The following is a 19,062-nucleotide window of genomic DNA, read 5'->3' as shown; positions in this document are numbered from 1 at the left end:
GGTAGAAGTCAAGAGGCGAAATGTCTGGAGACCGTGGTGGGCACTCAACATCTCCTCTTCGACCTATCCTTAGTCCAGGTAGATTTTCTTCCAAGAAGTCTCTGACACCTCTGAGGTAGTGAGGCGGAGAGCCATCTTGTTGTAGCTAAGATCTTTCATAACCAAACACCTCTCGGATACCAGGCAAAATCGATGTTTGCACCGTATGAAGATACATCTCACCAGTTACAGTACCTTCAAAGAAGAATCGACCAATCAAACCAAGCGATGACAGATCGCACCACACATTAACACCTGGTTGATTAACATGTCAGTCCTCGTGCACATGAGGATTTTCAGGAGCCCAGTATATGCAGTTGTGGTGGTTTACACCACCGTTCAGGTTCAATTCCTCCTCGTGAAACCAGATAACCCTTCCTGCAAATTTTTCACCCTCGCGAGGCAAGCCTTCAAACCACTCGCAGTACTCCATCTTTCCACTTTGCAGCCTTCAGAACCCTTGTAAGCTTGATTGGCTTACTTCAACATTCACATGCACCCTGCTTCACAGATTTTTTAGGTGACCTAGTAAAACGTTGCAACACAGCAGCAGTGGATGCTTGACTTGTTGATGTTTTCGGTGGGCCAGAACGTCCCTTATGCACATCCTGAACAGCACCGTCGGCTTCAAATTCATCCCGAATACGATATATTTTTGTACGTGTTGGTGGCTGATTTCGACACACGTTACGCCGTTGACGTTGTACCTCCATCATGTTTAATTGCTTCCAGAACCATTTCAATACGACCTTGCGTTGCTCAGACGCCAATCTTACGTCATTCATTGATTGTTGCACTACTATCTGCTGGAATACGTGAGCCGAGATCTGTTGAGAAAACAATGGACTATACTACCACGCAAAATTGCAACGGTAAGTCGTATTGTTCGAAAGATATTAACTATCAAAGAGTGCCTAATTCTTATGGACCCCTCCGTACACAGTCAAGATTGAACATCCAGTACCGCATGGGGCTGAGTGCATTATATGTTACGAAGAGAACAACAATTAGAATTCAGTGCATTGAGAAAATAACACCTTACGTAACCATGGAAGTGATTAAGTGCAAAGAGGCGTTTCAGCGTCTTCTCAATCGCTTATTCTCAGACCATTGATAATTATTTAATAAACGGATATAGTAAATTTGTACTGAATGTACTATGCGATGTAATCGTATGTCTTCGGGACAATAGAGAGTACAAGAGTGAATTGTCGGAAACGAGAAGTCATCGGTAAAGGAATTCGAGATGTACCTGTATACATTCCCCTGTGATCAAAGACAGGTATGGTGTGAGCAGGAGAACTTGACGCAGCTGTTACTGACCTGCACATATCCGCCGAGGCAGTGGGTGCTGTTGGCGAGCACGCCCACCTTGAACTTTTTGAAGCGGATGCGCAGCACCCAGTCTCGCGGGGTGCCACGGAACGACCGGAAGCGGTACCAGCACGTCATCGGCCGGCCCGCCGTCTCTGACGTCACTTCCGGGCTCGACACATCCTCATAGATGTCCACCGTCTTGTTGCAGTGGTCGCGACGTGCCTCCGCTGCAACAACACAAAGGATAGATATATAAGTTACTAACATTCACTTTTGTTTGTTTTAACTGTTTGTTTGGACATTGAAAGTTACATACGAAAAAAGTAAGAGACCAGCACTGGAAGGGATATTGGTGTTGGTGAGATACACAATGGAGCTCTGTAAGCAGAACCACACTCCGGATTTTCAAAGTGTCTCATAGCCATGTTTTAGCCACAGTGGAACTTTCAATCAAATAATTGCTTAATAATGATAAGAAAATGTAATAATCTGATTGGACTAGAGAGTGATGTTACCTTTCAGCCTTTCGTTGGATATTCAACTACAACTGAAGAAGTTTTGCCAACGATTTTGTTAAATAATTAGACCGAGGTCTCCTAACTGTAGACACTGATAATTATTTACAATCATAAGTTTATAGTTTTAACCTAACTGCCTAAAGTGTCTCATAGCCATGTTTAGCCACAGTGGAACTTTCAATCAAATAATTGCTTAATAATGATAAGAAAATTTAATATTCTGATTGGACTAGAGAGTGATGTTACCTTTCAGCCTTTCGTTGGATATTCAACTACAACTGAAGAAGTTTTGCCAACGATTTTGGTAAATAATTAGACCGAGGTCTCCTAACTGTATACACTGATAATTATTTACAATCGTAAGTTTATAGTTTTACCCTAACTGCCTAAAGTGTCTCATAGCCATGTTTTAGCCACAGTGGAATTTTCAATCAAATAATTGCTTAATAATGATAAGAAAATTTAATATTCTGATTGGACTAGAGAGTGATGTTACCTTTCAGCCTTTCGTTGGATATTAATCTATAACTGAAGAAGTTTTGCCAACGATTTTGTTAAATAATTAGACCGAGGTCTCCTAACTGTAGACACTGATAATTATTTACGATCATAAGTTTATAGTTTTACCCTAACTGCCTAAAGTGTCTCATAGCCATGTTTAGCCACAGTGGAACTTTCAATCAAATAATTGCTTAATAATGATAAGAAAATTTAATATTCTGATTGGACTAGAGAGTGATGTTACCTTTCAGCCTTTCGTTGGATATTCAACTACAACTGAAGAAGTTTTGCCAACGATTTTGGTAAATAATTAGACCGAGGTCTCCTAACTGTAGACACTGATAATTATTTACAATCATAAGTTTATAGTTTTACCCTACCTGCGCGGGCACCAAAGTCCTTCCATCGAAGACAACTTCACTGTAAACGGAAGGAGCTAACCATCCGAGTACTACAGAAGGATCCTGAAATAGTCGCTCTGCCCACGGACAAAGAAATACAATTGTACTATCTCCGCTATTGGAGTACAATTGGTAACTGCACAGCTTATTCAAGGATCCACGGTACAGGAAACTGAGAAGAGAAGAGACCAACTGAGTAAAAAAGAAGACCATCAAGCTTCTACTCCCATTCTTGCTGAAGGACACCGTCAAAGAGCTTCGACCACTGGTTCCTGCACTGTCAGCATTTTATGGCGTATCAAAAATTCACAAACAAGGCATTCTTCTAAGGCCTATTGTTAGCAATACAGATTTACCTACGAACATGCTGACTGGACATCTAACGGTGTTAGGTAAATGTTAGCATTGCATCAGGAACACTGTTCCCTTACGGGATTTTGTTGTGGTCCTCCTCTTCACGAGAATGTCGCCTCCTGATTCTTTCAAGCTGGTCAGGGAGAAATTCAACTCTTCATTGACTAATGTCGTAGAATTTGTCCTGACTTCTACATTCTTCCTTTTCAGCGGTAGCTATTAGGAGAAAATAACTAGCTTCGCCATGGAGGGCCTTTGTCACTAATTGTGACAGACTTGTTCACCCAGGATTTCAGTAGAAAGTTCACAAGCAAGTTTGACTGAAGCCCTCGTGCCTTTCAATATATATTGATGACAAATTGTCGTGCGCCACACGGAAGTTAAGGGCTTCAGCAGTTTCCCAGACATGTAGGCTTGCTGCTCCCTAGCATCGTATTCAACGTAGAGGTGGGAGAGGACGCTGAACCTTCCTATTTCGGTGTCCTAATCAAGCGCAAAGTTTTATAAAAGCAAAGCGTTATAAAGTATGTACAGAATGATTTTGTAAAGATGACTACATTATACGCCATGCAGAATCATTCTTGTGTAAACCAGGGTATCGTATTTCCTTCCGATTTTATGACTGTTGATCACTTAGCTTTATTACAAAATTACTACGATCTTCATGGCTATGTATGTTTAAAGCTACGGAACAGTTGACAGTTTTTGAAATGGTTGCATATACTGCTCTCACACTGCAAATCATGAACTTTGATCCAAATTCCACTCATGCAAGATCTGTGTTTTATTCTGTTGTTTACATCTGTTAGTGTTACTCTATACTCTGATGTTTTTATGAACTGACTCTCACATATGAATTATCTTATATATATGGCACGTTGCCAGTTATGTTTATAATGCAGCTTCCGTGTCTTGTAGCTTTTAACTTCATCCACTTGTTAGTTTTATGGTATTAAAATTAGTTGGTCTTAGACACAAGCTTCTTGAATTGTATTCATGAATTAATGCCAGTTACATAGGATCTGCTTCCTACAAACTGCATGTGGCCAGTTCAAAACAAAATACAGATCTCTGGTTTGTAATCTTAACGTTACGCCATTATTCTATTTATATTTAAAATACATTTATATGTCGAGTAACCTTTTTGAGATTTCTAGTCTACAGGTCTTTCGACAGGTCTACCACCTGGCTTCCATACTATATATTGTTAATTGTTTTGGTACCTACGAATGCATGTTGCTGTATGACTTCACCTAACGATGCTTCCCACTACATATTCACCGCCTTTTCATATGTTGAACGGTATGTTAACAGATAAGCATTAACATGTTTATAATACAATGTTAAATGACTTTGTCAAATATTCACTGTTACATCTAGAATTAACTACCCATTAATTTTTGCTCTGGTCTTCTACAATGTTTTGTATTCTACTTGATAGTACGTAATTTTGTTAGGCTAAGTTTCCTACATGTCTTATTGATCTGAAGAAGACCGAAGTTTAATGTGATAAGAAAACTGCGGTCTAGGCAGTAGAAAGTTTTTACTTTAAAATTTTTTTTATTTGATAAACGACGTTAAGGTCGTCTTCTCTCCCCCCATGACCATGTCAGGCTTCACTGATCTTACAGTCTGTTTCCACGTGTTCTTATTGTGTTTGTTTTATCTGTTTCCATGTAATATAAAAAAATTTCAAATGTTTTATTTACCATATTTGGTCCTCATTTGAGCAGGCAGTTGCGGTTTCAGTCTTGGATTCAGTTACAAGTATAAACTGGTTGCAATAATACACGTTGTTTAAATCGTGTAAGAGTAGTGTAGCAGGTGATTAGTTGTTATGCATTTATTATCAAGCCTCGCGGGGATAAACTTGTGTGGATTTTATTGTTTTGTGCAGCACTGGCCTCAAATGAGTTTAGGTTTCTTTGGGTAAACATTTTTTGTTACTGGCATTGCCTATTCCCAGGATATCGCTCTCCTGCCTTCTCAGTGTTCCTAAAGAGATAAATAGTATTGTAATTAACAGGGTGGTTTTCATTGGCGGCTGTACGAGAGACGTGAATCATTAAAATCTGCGGCAATGAACACCACAACGAAAGCGGATACGTTATCGACTTACTTGAGGTTTACATACTTGACAACAGCAGTAGTTGAAGATTGCCTGGAGTGGTGTACATGTCAGATGCCAATTTTGAGCGAGACGATGGCTACCAGTTAGCGTTGCCATCGGGAATGACAGTGGCAGAAATGCAGTGTGTTACCGATGACAGTCAATGACTCTGGTAACCAAGACAGAGAAGAGTGACGAAGCAATACATCTACATCTACATTTACACTCAGCAAGCCACCCAACGGTGTGTGGCGGAGGGCACTTTACGTGCTAAAGCATTACCTCCCGGTTCCAGTCGCGTATGGTTCGCGGGAAGAACGACTGCCGGAAAGCCTCCGTGCGCGCTCGAATCGCTCTAATTTTACATTCGTGATCTCCTCGGGAGGTATAAGTAACGGAAAGCAATATATTCGGTACCTCACCCGGAAACGCACCCTCTCGAAACCTGGACAGCAAGCTACACCGTGATGCAGAGCGCCTCTCTTGCAGAGTCTGCCACTTGACTTTGCTAAACATCTCCGTAACGCTATCACGCTTACCAAATAACCCTGTGACAAAACGCGCCGCTCTTCTTTGGATCTTCTCTATCTCCTCTATCAACCCGACCTGGTACAGATCACACACTGATGAGCAATACTCAATTATAGGTCGAACGAGTGTTTTGTAAGCCACCTCCTTTGTTGATGGACTACATTTTCTAAGGACTCTCCCAATGAATCTCAACCTGGCATCCGCCTTACCAACAATTAATTTTATATGATCATTCAGCTTCAAATCGTTCCGTACGCATAGTTCCCGATATTTTACAGAAGTAACTGCTACCAGTGTTGGTTCCGCTATCATATAATCATACAATAAAGGATCCTCCTTTCTATATATTCGCAATACATTACATTTGTCTATATTAAGGGTCAGTTGCCACTCCCTGCACCAAGTGCCTATCCGCTGCAGATATTCCTGCTATTTCGCTGCAATTTTCTAATGCTGCAACTTCTCTGTATAATACAGCATCATCCTCGAAAAGCCGCATGGAACTCCCGACGCTATGTACTAGGTCATTTATATATACTGTGAAAAGCAAAGGTCCGATACACTCCCCTGTGGCACGCTACTACAGTCTGGAACTGCACGATCGCTACGGTCGCAGGTTCGAATCCTGCCTTGGCCATGGATGTGTGTGATGTCCTTAGGTTAGTTAGGTTTAAGTAGTTCTAAGTTCTAGGGGACTCATGACCTCAGCAGTTAAGTCCCATAGTGCTCAGAGCCTTTTTTTTTTTTTTTTTGTGGCACGCTAGAGGTTACTTTAACGTTTGTAGACGTCTCTCCTTTGAAACAACATGCTGTGTTCTGGTTGCTAAAAATTCTTCAATCCAGCCACACAGCTGGTCTGATATTCCGTGGGCTCTTACTATATCAGACAAACATGTGAGTATCTATGGTAACCTCTTATCCTCTGGATCCACAATATGTGCACCCACTCACACATATGTCCACAACGATTCTTACAATCAAATATTCAGTTGGCCAATAAAGTGTGTTTCACAAATAACATATTTATTCATAATAATTAGCTTTCCATGTAACATAGAGTTAACAGTCTGAGAAAACTTTAAACCGTAGGAAACAGAATCCGAGAGCGGAACAAAAATATCAGGACAAGGGAGTAACAGATGTAGCTGCGTAATAACACTAAAAACGTTGTGTGGAGAGAACCCTTAAATTATTGAGAGAGCTATCCATTAGGAAGTTACGTCTACATATACACTCCTGGAAATTGAAATAAGAACACCGTGAATTCATTGTCCCAGGAAGGGGAAACTTTATTGACACATTCCTGGGGTCAGATACATCACATGATCACACTGACAGAACCACAGGCACATAGACACAGGCAACAGAGCATGCACAATGTCGGCACTAGTACAGTGTATATCCACCTTTCGCAGCAATGCAGGCTGCTATTCTCCCATGGAGACGATCGTAGAGATGCTGGATGTAGTCCTGTGGAACGGCTTGCCATGCCATTTCCACCTGGCGCCTCAGTTGGACCAGCGTTCGTGCTGGACGTGCAGACCGCGTGAGACGACGCTTCATACAGTCCCAAACATGCTCAATGGGGGACAGATCCGGAGATCTTGCTGGCCAGGGTAGTTGACTTACACCTTCTAGAGCACGTTGGGTGGCACGGGATACATGCGGACGTGCATTGTCCTGTTGGAACAGCAAGTTCCCTTGCCGGTCTAGGAATGGTAGAACGATGGGTTCGATGATGGTTTGGATGTACCGTGCACTATTCAGTGTCCCCTCGACGATCACCAGTGGTGTACGGCCAGTGTAGGAGATCGCTCCCCACACCAAGATGCCGGGTGTTGGCCCTGTGTGCCTCGGTCGTATGCAGTCCTGATTGTGGCGCTCACCTGCACGGCGCCAAACACGCATACGACCATCATTGGCACCTAGGCAGAAGCGACTCTCATCGCTGAAGACGACACGTCTCCATTCGTCCCTCCATTCACGCCTGTCGCGACACCACTGGAGGCGGGCTGCACGATGTTGGGGCGTGAGCGGAAGACGGCCTAACGGTGTGCGGGACCGTAGCCCAGCTTCATGGAGACGGTTGCGAATGGTCCTCGCCGATACCCCAGGAGCAACAGTGTCCCTAATTTGCTGGGAAGTGGCGGTGCGGTCCCCTACGGCACTGCGTAGGATCCTACGGTCTTGGCGTGCATCCGTGCGTCGCTGCGGTCCGGTCCCAGGTCGACGGGCACGTGCACCTTCCGCCGACCACTGGCGACAACATCGATGTACTGTGGAGACCTCACGCCCCACGTGTTGAGCAATTCGGCGGTACGTCCACCCGGCCTCCCGCATGCCCACTATACGCCCTCGCTCAAAGTCAGTCAACTGCACATACGGTTCACGTCCACGCTGTCGCGGCATGCTACCAGTGTTAAAGACTGCGATGGAGCTCCGTATGCCACGGCAAACTGGCTGACACTGACGGCGGCGGTGCACAAATGCTGCGCAGCTAGCGCCATTCGACGGCCAACACCGCGGTTCCTGGTGTGTCCGCTGTGCCGTGCGTGTGATCATTGCTTGTACAGCCCTCTCGCAGTGTCCGGAGCAAGTATGGTGGGTCTGACACACCGGTGTCAATGTGTTCTTTTTTCCATTTCCAGGAGTGTATAATATATCGTAAAATACAGCAGCAGTGCCTCCCTCTCTCCCATAATAGACGTTTAATATCAATGCAGTATGGTTTTTCTATTAATAACTTGGACTGTGGACCAAACCTTGGTTCTACAGGTTGTCCATCAGCATAATGTTAGTGAAAATTTACTTCAAGTTCAACTCTACCATTTTGTCAGTTTGATCCATCTCTGTGTATGAGGACTGACATTTATGAGAGAGTTAAACATTAAAAGTTTTTATATAAATTTTCACTAACATTATGCTGATGGACAACCTGTAGAACCAAGGTTTGGTTAGGGACACTGTTGCTCCTGGGGTATCGGCGAGGACCATTCGCAACCGTCTCCATGAAGCTGGGCTACGGTCCCGCACACCGTTAGGCCGTCTTCCGCTCACGCCCCAACATCGTGCAGCCCGCCTCCAGTGGTGTCGCGACAGGCGTGAATGGAGGGACGAATGGAGACGTGTCGTCCTCAGCGATGAGAGTCGCTTCTGCTTTGGTGCCAATGATGGTCGTATGCGTGTTTGGCGCCGTACAGGTGAGCGCCACAATCAGGACTGCATACGACCGAGGCACACAGGGCCAACACCTGGCATCATGGTGTGGGGAGCGATCTCTTACACTGGCCGTACACCACTGGTGATCGTCGAGGGGACACTGAATAGTGCACGGTACATCCAAACCGTCATCGAACCCATCGTTCTACCATTCCTAGACCGGCAAGGGAACTTGCTGTTCCAACAGGACAATGCACGTCCGCATGTATCCCGTGCCACCCAACGTGCTCTAGAAGGTGTAAGTCAAATACCCTGGCCAGCAAGATCTCCGGATCTGTCCCCCATTGAGCATGTTTGGGACTGGATGAAGCGTCGTCTCACGCGGTCTGCACTTTCAGCACGAACGCTGGTCCAACTGAGGCGCCAGGTGGAAATGGCATGGCAAGCCGTTCCACAGGACTACATCCAGCATCTCTACGATCGTCTCCATGGGAGAATAGCAGCCTGCATTGCTGCGAAAGGTGGATATACACTGTACTAGTGCCGACATTGTGCATGCTCTGTTGCCTGTGTCTATGTGCCTGTGGTTCTGTCAGTGTGATCATGTGATGTATCTGACCCCAGGAATGTGTCAATAAAGTTTCCTCTTCCTGGGACAATGAATTCACGGTGTTCTTATTTCAATTTCCAGGAGTGTATTTAAAAACGTGTCTAACTCATATTTTGAAGACCCAGACCAAATTTACGGTTCTGTTCGTAATCTTTTTTTGTTATAATGACTGGATCTGAATGCACTCAGCCTCGTTATGACAACTGAGGGGGACTTTAACGAAAATCAGAGGCACCAAGAAATCGTAAGCTGATGGCAACAGAGATAGCTGTGTGCTGACCCAGTGGCACTCCAAACCGCATTCAAATGTGTCCACTGGAAGAGGGTGATACGGTGGCCGCTTGGTTTTGCAGGGACTTCACGACTAAGTGGGAGAAATGGTAGTCGGATTCCACTCCGTCATAGTGTCATCATGCCGCTTCCAGGCATTCTAATACGAAATCACGGAGCGCGTATCAAAAGGAAACTATTTTGACACATCTTGACAGGCTCACAAAATCTTACATAAGCTATAATGCATTTGACGGTCTCACACAAACGCTACAAAGGAATTAATAGTCATTATCATGATGCAAAATATCGGATTCATAATCTGTTCAAATATTTGAGGGAAAGAAATTAATTATTTCGGAGATAAATGACGGCTTACCGATATAAGAATGTTTAGTTCTTGGAGAAATATTTGAACTATAGACAGATAGGACTGCTGAATACTGAAAGACATAGCAACAGGCGTACATGCGGGATGGTTTAAGTGATGCAGTGACCATAAAAAAATTTTTGTTACAGCTGCAATAAATTACTATGAGTAGCATATTTTTACTCTTATTTAAATTTTAATAGTGAAAAGCATCGCTAAACCTATGTACATCCACTACATTTTGCTCGCCCGCATCTCGTGGTCGTGCGGTAGCGTTCTCGCTTCCCACGCCCGGGCTCCCGTGTTCGATTCCCGCCTGGGTCAGGGATTTTCTCTGCCTCGTGATGGCTGGGTGTTGTGTGCTGTCCTTAGGTTAGTTAGGTTCAAGTAGTTCTAAGTTCTAGGGGACTGATGACCATAGACGTTAAGTCCCATAGTGCTCAGAGCCACTTTTGGTCGCAATTCAGAAGGGAAACACATAATATGTCAGATATCTTGTTAAATTAATGTACTGGTTCTCCAGCACAGATTACCCCTTTGGATGTACGGAATGGATACTATCATCATTGTCCTATTACTTCAACAGTAATAGTTTAGGATTTGAGCTAGCCTGAATGGAGAAAGACTGCGTTTACTTTGCATTTTGTCTGCAGCACAGGATGATTAATGCACACAGAATTGCAAACGACAATATTTGCGAGGTTAATCAGTCTGCCAGAACAGGTCAACTGTATCATACTCACGGTGATCTTGAGCTGAGAGTTTATTTGGAATTCCGCTAGACGCTCATTGTCCCTACTATGAATGGCAGTGAACATACTACATTGAATTTCATGAAATTCTGTTAATGCAGTTGTCAGATCAGTTTTTCACAACTCAGTCTAGGGAAACCCTATCTATTTTTTCTGCAAAAACAAATGCCAAATGAAAACCGAGAGGTTAATGAAGACGTTATATTGACGTTATATTCCGCAATCACGAATTCTAAACTCTGATAAAAAATGTGACACTCTGCTGTGATGTTCAGAACTGAATATAAAAGACGGTATGAGGTATTAACTAAGAAGCTGTCTACGAAAATTAATTATAGTAGGTATTGTAAGCTGGAATATGAAGCGAAAATTTATCTTTTTCTTATTAACGTGTCATAATCATCGTTCAAGATATAAAAGAACGCAAAATATACATAACTTAAAACGAAACTATAAGTACACATTATGGAAAGTACAAAAACGAAACATATTCCATCGGAAACTGACGTCAGCAGAAATAAATTACGAATTATTTTATTTTAGACCATAAGTTGTTTACATCAATCGCATTGGACGTTGCAAGCAATTGGGCATGTCGCCAGATATAACAGACAGTTCGTGTGATACATCCTTGTTTGGTCTCTCCTCATTCACACTTGATTCGCTTCTAGAATTCCATCTGGATCTTTCAGCTCTAGAAGCAACCACTCCTGTCTATTCGGCATTAGTAACATCGACCTTGTCTCTTACTTATGGGTGGAATTTATTAGGAAGGCGTCAAAATTTTCGACATGCTAGCCATAGTTCTAGCATCCTGAGCTTCCACTGAACACAAAGAATTTCCTGCACATCATACTCTGACAGGTGGCTCGCAGCCATACAGCAGATGTGTTTCGGAGGAGGAACCATTAAGTTTTCTTCCTAGGTTGCTTAGTGTCAGTGGGTGCTAAGGCAGATGCGGTGTATACCTTTCTTAATGGCGTCCGTTGTAGACAGCCCTCAATGATACCGCATTAGGGCTATGTCCTGTTGTTTGAAATGGCATGATCTTTGAGATACTGAATATTCTTATTCAAAATGGTTCAAATGGCTCTAAGCACTATGGGACTTAACATCAGAGATCATAGCTCCCCTAGACTTAGAACTTCTTAAACCCAAGTAACCTAAGGACATCACACACAGCCACACCCGAGGCAGGATTCGAACCTGCGACCGTAGCAAGAGCGTGGGTCCGGACTAAAGCGCCTAGAACAACTCGGCCACAGCGGCCAGCCGTTCTTATTCGACTGCAGACTTGCACAGGTATAAATCCCTAGTTTTTTAGTGCTTTCGCTCCCTTACTAGTACTCGATAGTTTGCAAGTAAGACTGTATCCACTCGTGATCTTATCATTTGTCTAGTAGCAGTGCTTATTAAACATGAAAGTTTAAAACTTTCTAGACGTATTTAAAACTCATGTAATAAAAATTGAAAATTGCAGTTACCCTGTATCGGTAAGCTTTTACCTCGAAGTGCCATGAGCAGCAGAGAGATCTTCCAGCGATTCTGTGGCGTGCTTTCATCTTTGCTTGTGAAATCATTGCTCGTGACACTGACTAGGCGCCACAGCCGTGTACATAAACACACTTGCATTACGCGGTAGCGCGACATTGCATTCGCCGTTATCTGCGGATGTGGTCAGTGGACGGATGTGGCTCTGCGTGCGTGACCACAGTGACGCAGGTTCGCGAGTAGTGAGGCAGACTCCGATGAAAAACACAGTAACCGAATGCATCGACAGTGTACAAAAACATCCAGCGGCAATTACAGCGGCTCAGTACATAACCTGCAGCTCTTCTGTACGGGACCGTTGACCACACGCTGTACAGTCTGAATTGATAGTAGATGTTAATACAGAAGAGCTTTAACGAAGAATAAAGCATTACGTTAGTGCAGCAAATACAAGAACATCCTTCCAGACGTGACAAGAAGCACGTTAGGAGCTAGCAGTCTTCATGCCTCCTAACAGGAGACTGACCGTTAAGTTCTCTGACGGTTCTGAAGACGAAGGGTTCTGCGATCAGAATCAGGTTACTTCACCGCCAACAGAGACCAGCATAGCGGTGGTTTCGGAAGGCGATGAGGATGCCCGCAGCCTGGATTCCGGCAAACCGCTCTCAGAAGACAACGACGTACCAGCAGCAGCCTGTGATGTTGCAAGTTGCATCACCGCCAGCGAGTCACCTGCAGCAGACGCAGCGCATGTATCAGCTAGGAGTGATGACGAATCTGTGTGGGTGGACGTTGACTGTGATGGTGACAAAGAGTCTGACAGGGAGAGCTGTCGCAGCAAAGCACTCAGAGTCTGCGGATGGACCCTCGCCTTTGGGCTGTGCATGGGCTTCGGTGTCGGTATGTCTTTTGTCTGACGATACTGCTACGTAACTTTGAGTGAATCATATAACAGTTGTCATGTGGACGATGAGTGATGAGTTTTCTCTTGCGAAGACACAGTATAGTGCGTGTAAATCACAAGGTGATCAGGGATGTAGTGGACATAAAAGAAGATAACGAAGTGGTAAACTTTTTATCTAAATAAATTATTTTTATATAGTTTGTTGACAGGTTACGTGAGAGTTGTGAAGACAGTGTGTTATTAAATGTACATCATTAGCAGATATCACCACGGTTTTGGTTTTATTGATTATGTTATGACTAAAAATAGTGTCTATTTTGGTAACCACTGATTATCGAATATTTTAGTTATTCGATTCGGCAGTTAGCAGGTTGCCATTGAGTTCGTCCATACACAATAGATAATAACAAGACTGACACAGACTTTCTATGACAAATTCTTGTATATAGGGTAAATTATGCATTTTACGTAATCACTTTGCGCCCAGAATTGTGTATTTCATAGCATTGATTCTGTATTGCTCCAGCTTTGTCCCACTGTTTCTGAAATAATTGCTGCTAATTGCAACGACAGCTGGATTACAATGCGAGTTTATCATATATTTACTCCTCTAATTTGGTAAGGTTTTGTGTGTAGTGAAATGGAAGATTTTTGCAGATGGAACCTCTGTCAAATCTAGTGTGTTAGGGTTATTACTTTAAATATCCTCTTTCCGATTTTGCTGTAAGAATTCAAATTCCTTCCACCATTAACTATTATCAGTTCGAACGTCAGCTTAGAATTTAACACGATTGGTTAGTACCATTTCCTCCACAGAACAAACATTACACTTTACATGGAAGTGCCTATGTTATAGTAACAACTTACTACGCGTTAAGTGTAAACATAGGCTTCCATGGCCGTTGTCGCAGTCAATAAAATTCTTCTGGGTTTTATGATAAAATTACAGTTGACAATGCTTCTTAAAACCGAGAAGAACTTTACCAACTTACTGTGCATTTATAAGTCTTAACCTCCACAATTTCGTCAGCTGTAGTCGAGTGGAGAAAATGTCGAACATTTAAAAGTTAAAAGTGGAAGAAAACAGTTTTATCCGTATAGTTGACATTTCATTAACTGGTAATAAAGGATCATTACGTAACTGAACTTATCATTAAGAAACAACCTGTGGCGTGTAACTAGGGAGAATTACGAAGTAGAAATGAATTCTATTACACTGTCCCAAGTTTGGCAACAAAGTCCGTTTTATGTAGAGTAACTTTCTTACAGTAGTCTTTGAATGTACCATAGTTTACAGTTAACTTTTAGAGGTTGCAAGTGATGAATTAGTTAAATGCACCGTGCATGACAACAAAATTACATACTAGTATTTTCGCTGAACTTAGGGAGTGAATATTATAATACATGCTTTCATGTAATGTCTACGTCATTAGACATGACTGACCAATTTGTAGATCCACCATGCCGAAGTTAAAATGAATAATGGAAGTACTAAAAATGGTTTAAAGCGCATCTCAGATATTAACTAGAGTTTTCGAGATGGTGATTCGGTTCTATGTTAAACTGAAAGCTTACAAAATGTGTGTGTTACCAGTTCTGACTGACGGAAGGCGAAAATAGTATAATATCTGAGGCCAGTTCAGCGAGCAATAGAAAACTGCATGTTGGGACGTGCTGTAAGCGAAATGGAAACAAATATATAACACAGGGAAGAGACTTTCTTGAAAATTAAATGCAAGAGAGCCAGGCAGGTACCAGAAATGAAGTTATTTCCTGAAGTAACATGAAAAAACCGAACCTATGATCTTATACTAGTTGGGCAGATAACATCAGAAAGCATTCAGGAATAACATGAATACGTGTGTCTGAGGATTATAATCTATGGAAAAGGCCGCTACCCAGCAGTCTATGCCATTTGCCTGAGGATGAAGAAGACTTTGCATAAACTATTAAATGTTGTTAACTTAATATCCAAATCGTTCTATTGTCTGGGGAAGCTCATCACTTAGAAACAATAGATTGACTGTATGAAAACGAGCAGTAAGAATAATATGGTGTGTTCGCCTATGATCGTCATGTAGGTACCTTCTAAAGAAAGGTAGGAGTTTTAACCGCCCCATCTTCTGAAGAAAGGTAGGAGTTTTAACCGCCCCATCTTCTGAAGAAAGGTAGGAGTTTTAACCGCCCCGTCACAATACATATATTCGCTATTGAAAGACATCATAAGCAATCTATCACAATTTGAGGGGAAAAGTGATGTCCATGCCAAGAACATTAGGGGGAAATGACGTGTATTACTCATTATTAAAGCTTCAGTGGGTCAGAAAGGAGCTCAATATGGAGGAAAAATAATTTCGGATCACTTATGCGAAAACATAAAATATGTGACAGGTAGCAAAGCCCCTTTTTGGGTAAGTCCTTCTGCTTCATAGACGAATAAGTGTCGTAAAACACAGACACAGACACACACACACACACACACACACACACACACACACACACACACACACACACACACATATATATATATATATATATATATATATATATATATATATATGTGTGTGTGTGTGTGTGTGTGTGTGTGTGTGTATGTATATATATAATTGATTTCAAGTTTACTCGCTTGTGTATGATTGAAGAAGTAGTGTGCACATTAATGTTAACACTAATAATTATGTATACTTGTGTTGCAAACTGACTCGTTCTACATCATTTCGGTATAAGAATCGGTCAAATGATCTATAGACCATGTAACTAAATAACTAACTTCCAGTTTTCACTCATCATTGTATATTACAAGTTTATGTTGTTTCTAGTAATTATATCAATGTAGGTTGTTGTTGTAATCCACTCGCAGTTGTTCAGAATAATTCAGAAGAATATATGACATACGTTTGTAGTGACTGTTTAAAAATTATTTCGATTGAAAATCATTGTAATTTTCACATCTTGAAGGAAATAGACTTGAAAGCTTAAAGAACAGAAGGGACTTTTCTTTTATGTTTCTGGTATTTAGTTATTCGACTAGTCTTATGTTGTCCACCTCTTGTTCGTAAAACATACAATTTCTTTCCCTAAGAATAACATCTTGACCTACTGCTCGTAATCAACGATACCTATTCATACCTTGGTTTTTTATAATTTTATCCTTACGCTTGCCGAGTGACGTTTCAGAACGAGACAATTTCTCTGACGGTCGTAATTTACAGTAAAGAGGATTTCTGCTCTTGAACATGGGCTGCAGCAACCTACTATGATGTTAGTTCAAAAAACAATTTTTAACCGTTTAAATCAAGTGCAAAGTTTGGCCTTTGGTTCAAAATCCACTATGTCCAGCAGGAAATTTGGTCAAATCGCGATAAGCCAATTCCCCCCACCCAACTACTAATTTGAATAGTACCTAAAAATCTAATAAAATCTTTGACACCATGACTGGAAGCATTGCGAAATCTCACCACAATGTTTACGTTGTCTACTGCATATTGTTGCGGCCAATGCATAGCGGGATAAAACAGTCTGTTGTCTTGTACTGTACTTTTGTGTGAGCTTGCACTTAATTAGAAATTGACGATAATGGATGAAAGTGTGCGTGTAGGGGACTACTCTTCTGCTCCTAGGAAGCGGCAGAAGAGCGTAGTGAGAAGAAAAGTGAAGCAGATGGAAAGGTAAGTAGATGTGAAGGAAATTTTTTTTATGAATTTGACTACGCAGTGGATTTTCTTTCTTGGATATTAAACGCACCATTTACTAAATTTGAATTATTCATCTGATCCTTACAACAGGTTTTCGGATGCTGTAAGCAGTATTATCATCTCTGCATTATCGATATTGATAATAAGTCTCCAAATTTTTGCGTCTGGTAGTGGATCAAATGAGCTCGCATAGATACGAAAACACACTAAAAGTGTAAGATTATTTTCCGATGACTGCCAGGAACAAAACAGAAATGCCCATTAGTTCATTTTCCCTACAGGTGGATTCTAAAAAATCTCCAGTCTTAGAGAGGTAAATATGCCTAATGTTACCAGTGCTAGGTCATTCGCACTTGCCTATGGGTCACCTTTTCGGTACAGTGTACAAGAGTCTTCGTAAACAGGGTGAAATATTAACTCCTCACCAGTAACACTATTTTTGTCAGGAAATAGGTTGATGTTAGGGCTAGGAACTGACTCGAATACACTGGAATTTGTTAAACTGTAAGGACTTCTGCCATTACCAGATGGGCCAGTGGCAGTAAAGGACATTATATTAACAACAATGAAAAAGAAACTGAAGTGGAAACGAAATTAAATTATTTTTCAAATAGGGTCTTCATACGCCTTGGTGATACATGGGAATGTTATACCAACTCGCTAAAAACGGATGCACCAAGATCACGTACCTGATCCAAATGTTCTAAGTTTGGCACACCACAGAAAACCTGAAAAAAGGGACCTAGCCAACTTCCTGAAACAGCACTTTAGTGTCAGTTGGAGTGAATATGGAGGCCTGCAGTTGTATATTCAAGTACGTGGGACAGATGATTTGGCAACGAACGTTGAAAAAAAATTGAGGATGAAGAGCCTGATTGCTTGGAAGAGGAACCTGGATACCACATTCTTGGAAGAGTGGTAAAAAGCTTTTTTCTGAAAATGTATAGTTAAAATAACAAGCTGAACTATAGTTTTGGTTCTTCTCTTTAAGAACTGTTTAGAGAGGTACTGTCTCATTACAATATTGAACCCGTGGGACGAATGACCTCAGAAGTTGAGTCCCATAGTGCTTCGAACCATTTTTTTTTGAACCCGTGGAGAAAAAACAGAATTTTCTCCTACTAACAATATGTTACCATTAAACCAAACTCATTGATTTCGGCTGTATTTGTTACACTGCAGTTGGACACATCTTGTTTCCTTCTGCCTTTTATTTTTGCTGAAACTGCTATTTTCGTCTCATGTAAATATGGTTCAAAACATTAAACGTCTGTGTGATTTATCAAAGATTAAGTAAGAGCACAGAATCTAAAAAATGGTCAAGCAGCTCAGCTTCTAAATAATGAGTGAGATTTTTTCTACTTATCCCATTTTTTACATTGTGGACCATTAACAATTTCCCACATTCAATGTATCATTTGTGATTAAACTTTACTCGATATTAGTTTTATATGAGTACGATGAGTAACTTTTCAAAACTCAGTAAGTCCACAAATAAAAAGTTCTGCATCCTTTCCCGTAAAATTTTTATTTCTATAGTTATGGCATTTTGAAAAGTTACGCGCCATGTTATTTTAGTAAAGAAAGTATTACTGAATTCCATAGAATATTGCACATTAACTTATTTTCATTCTAGTTGGCTACCACCCATATAGAAACTGTCCTTCACATATCACTCATACTGTGAATTAAACGAACAGAATTTTGTCAATAAGCAGTGTTTTTTGGAAGTATGCTCTGAGAATGGCTTTCTTTTATATTCTTTAAATTTATTCTCTGCAGCGGGCAATCTCATGCACTGTAAAATATTATAACAGGAGTTGTAATTTTCATTTGCTCTGCCTGCAGTTACTGTTCTTCCTGTTTCCCCTCGAAGCACTGTGCTGCTGTCTTCGCCAGACAAATTATCTGCAAAGCCAGACCACAACTCGCCTTCATAAGATGGTTGATAACTACTGTTCACTTATGGACATTTGCTAGAAAAGCAAAATTGTAACTGTATCAGATGTATTTTCAGTCTGCGGCTATCCTGATAAACCA

At 41.6% G+C, this 19,062-nt stretch overlaps 1 protein-coding gene across 1 annotated transcript in view; it reads right to left on the bottom strand.

Annotated features, from left to right (window-relative positions):
- Positions 1-19,062, bottom strand: part of LOC126158170 (uncharacterized) — a 508,840-nt gene that overhangs the window by 221,144 nt on the left and 268,634 nt on the right. Inside the window, exon 2 of the mRNA XM_049916425.1 lies at positions 1,363-1,583. Coding sequence (XP_049772382.1) covers positions 1,363-1,583 — 221 coding nt within the window. The remainder of the gene's footprint in view (positions 1-1,362; positions 1,584-19,062) is intronic.

The sequence above is a fragment of the Schistocerca cancellata genome, chromosome 2 (assembly GCF_023864275.1).
Source record: "Schistocerca cancellata isolate TAMUIC-IGC-003103 chromosome 2, iqSchCanc2.1, whole genome shotgun sequence".
NCBI lineage: Eukaryota > Metazoa > Arthropoda > Insecta > Orthoptera > Acrididae > Schistocerca > Schistocerca cancellata.
This window is presented reverse-complemented; position numbering and strand designations above follow the sequence as displayed.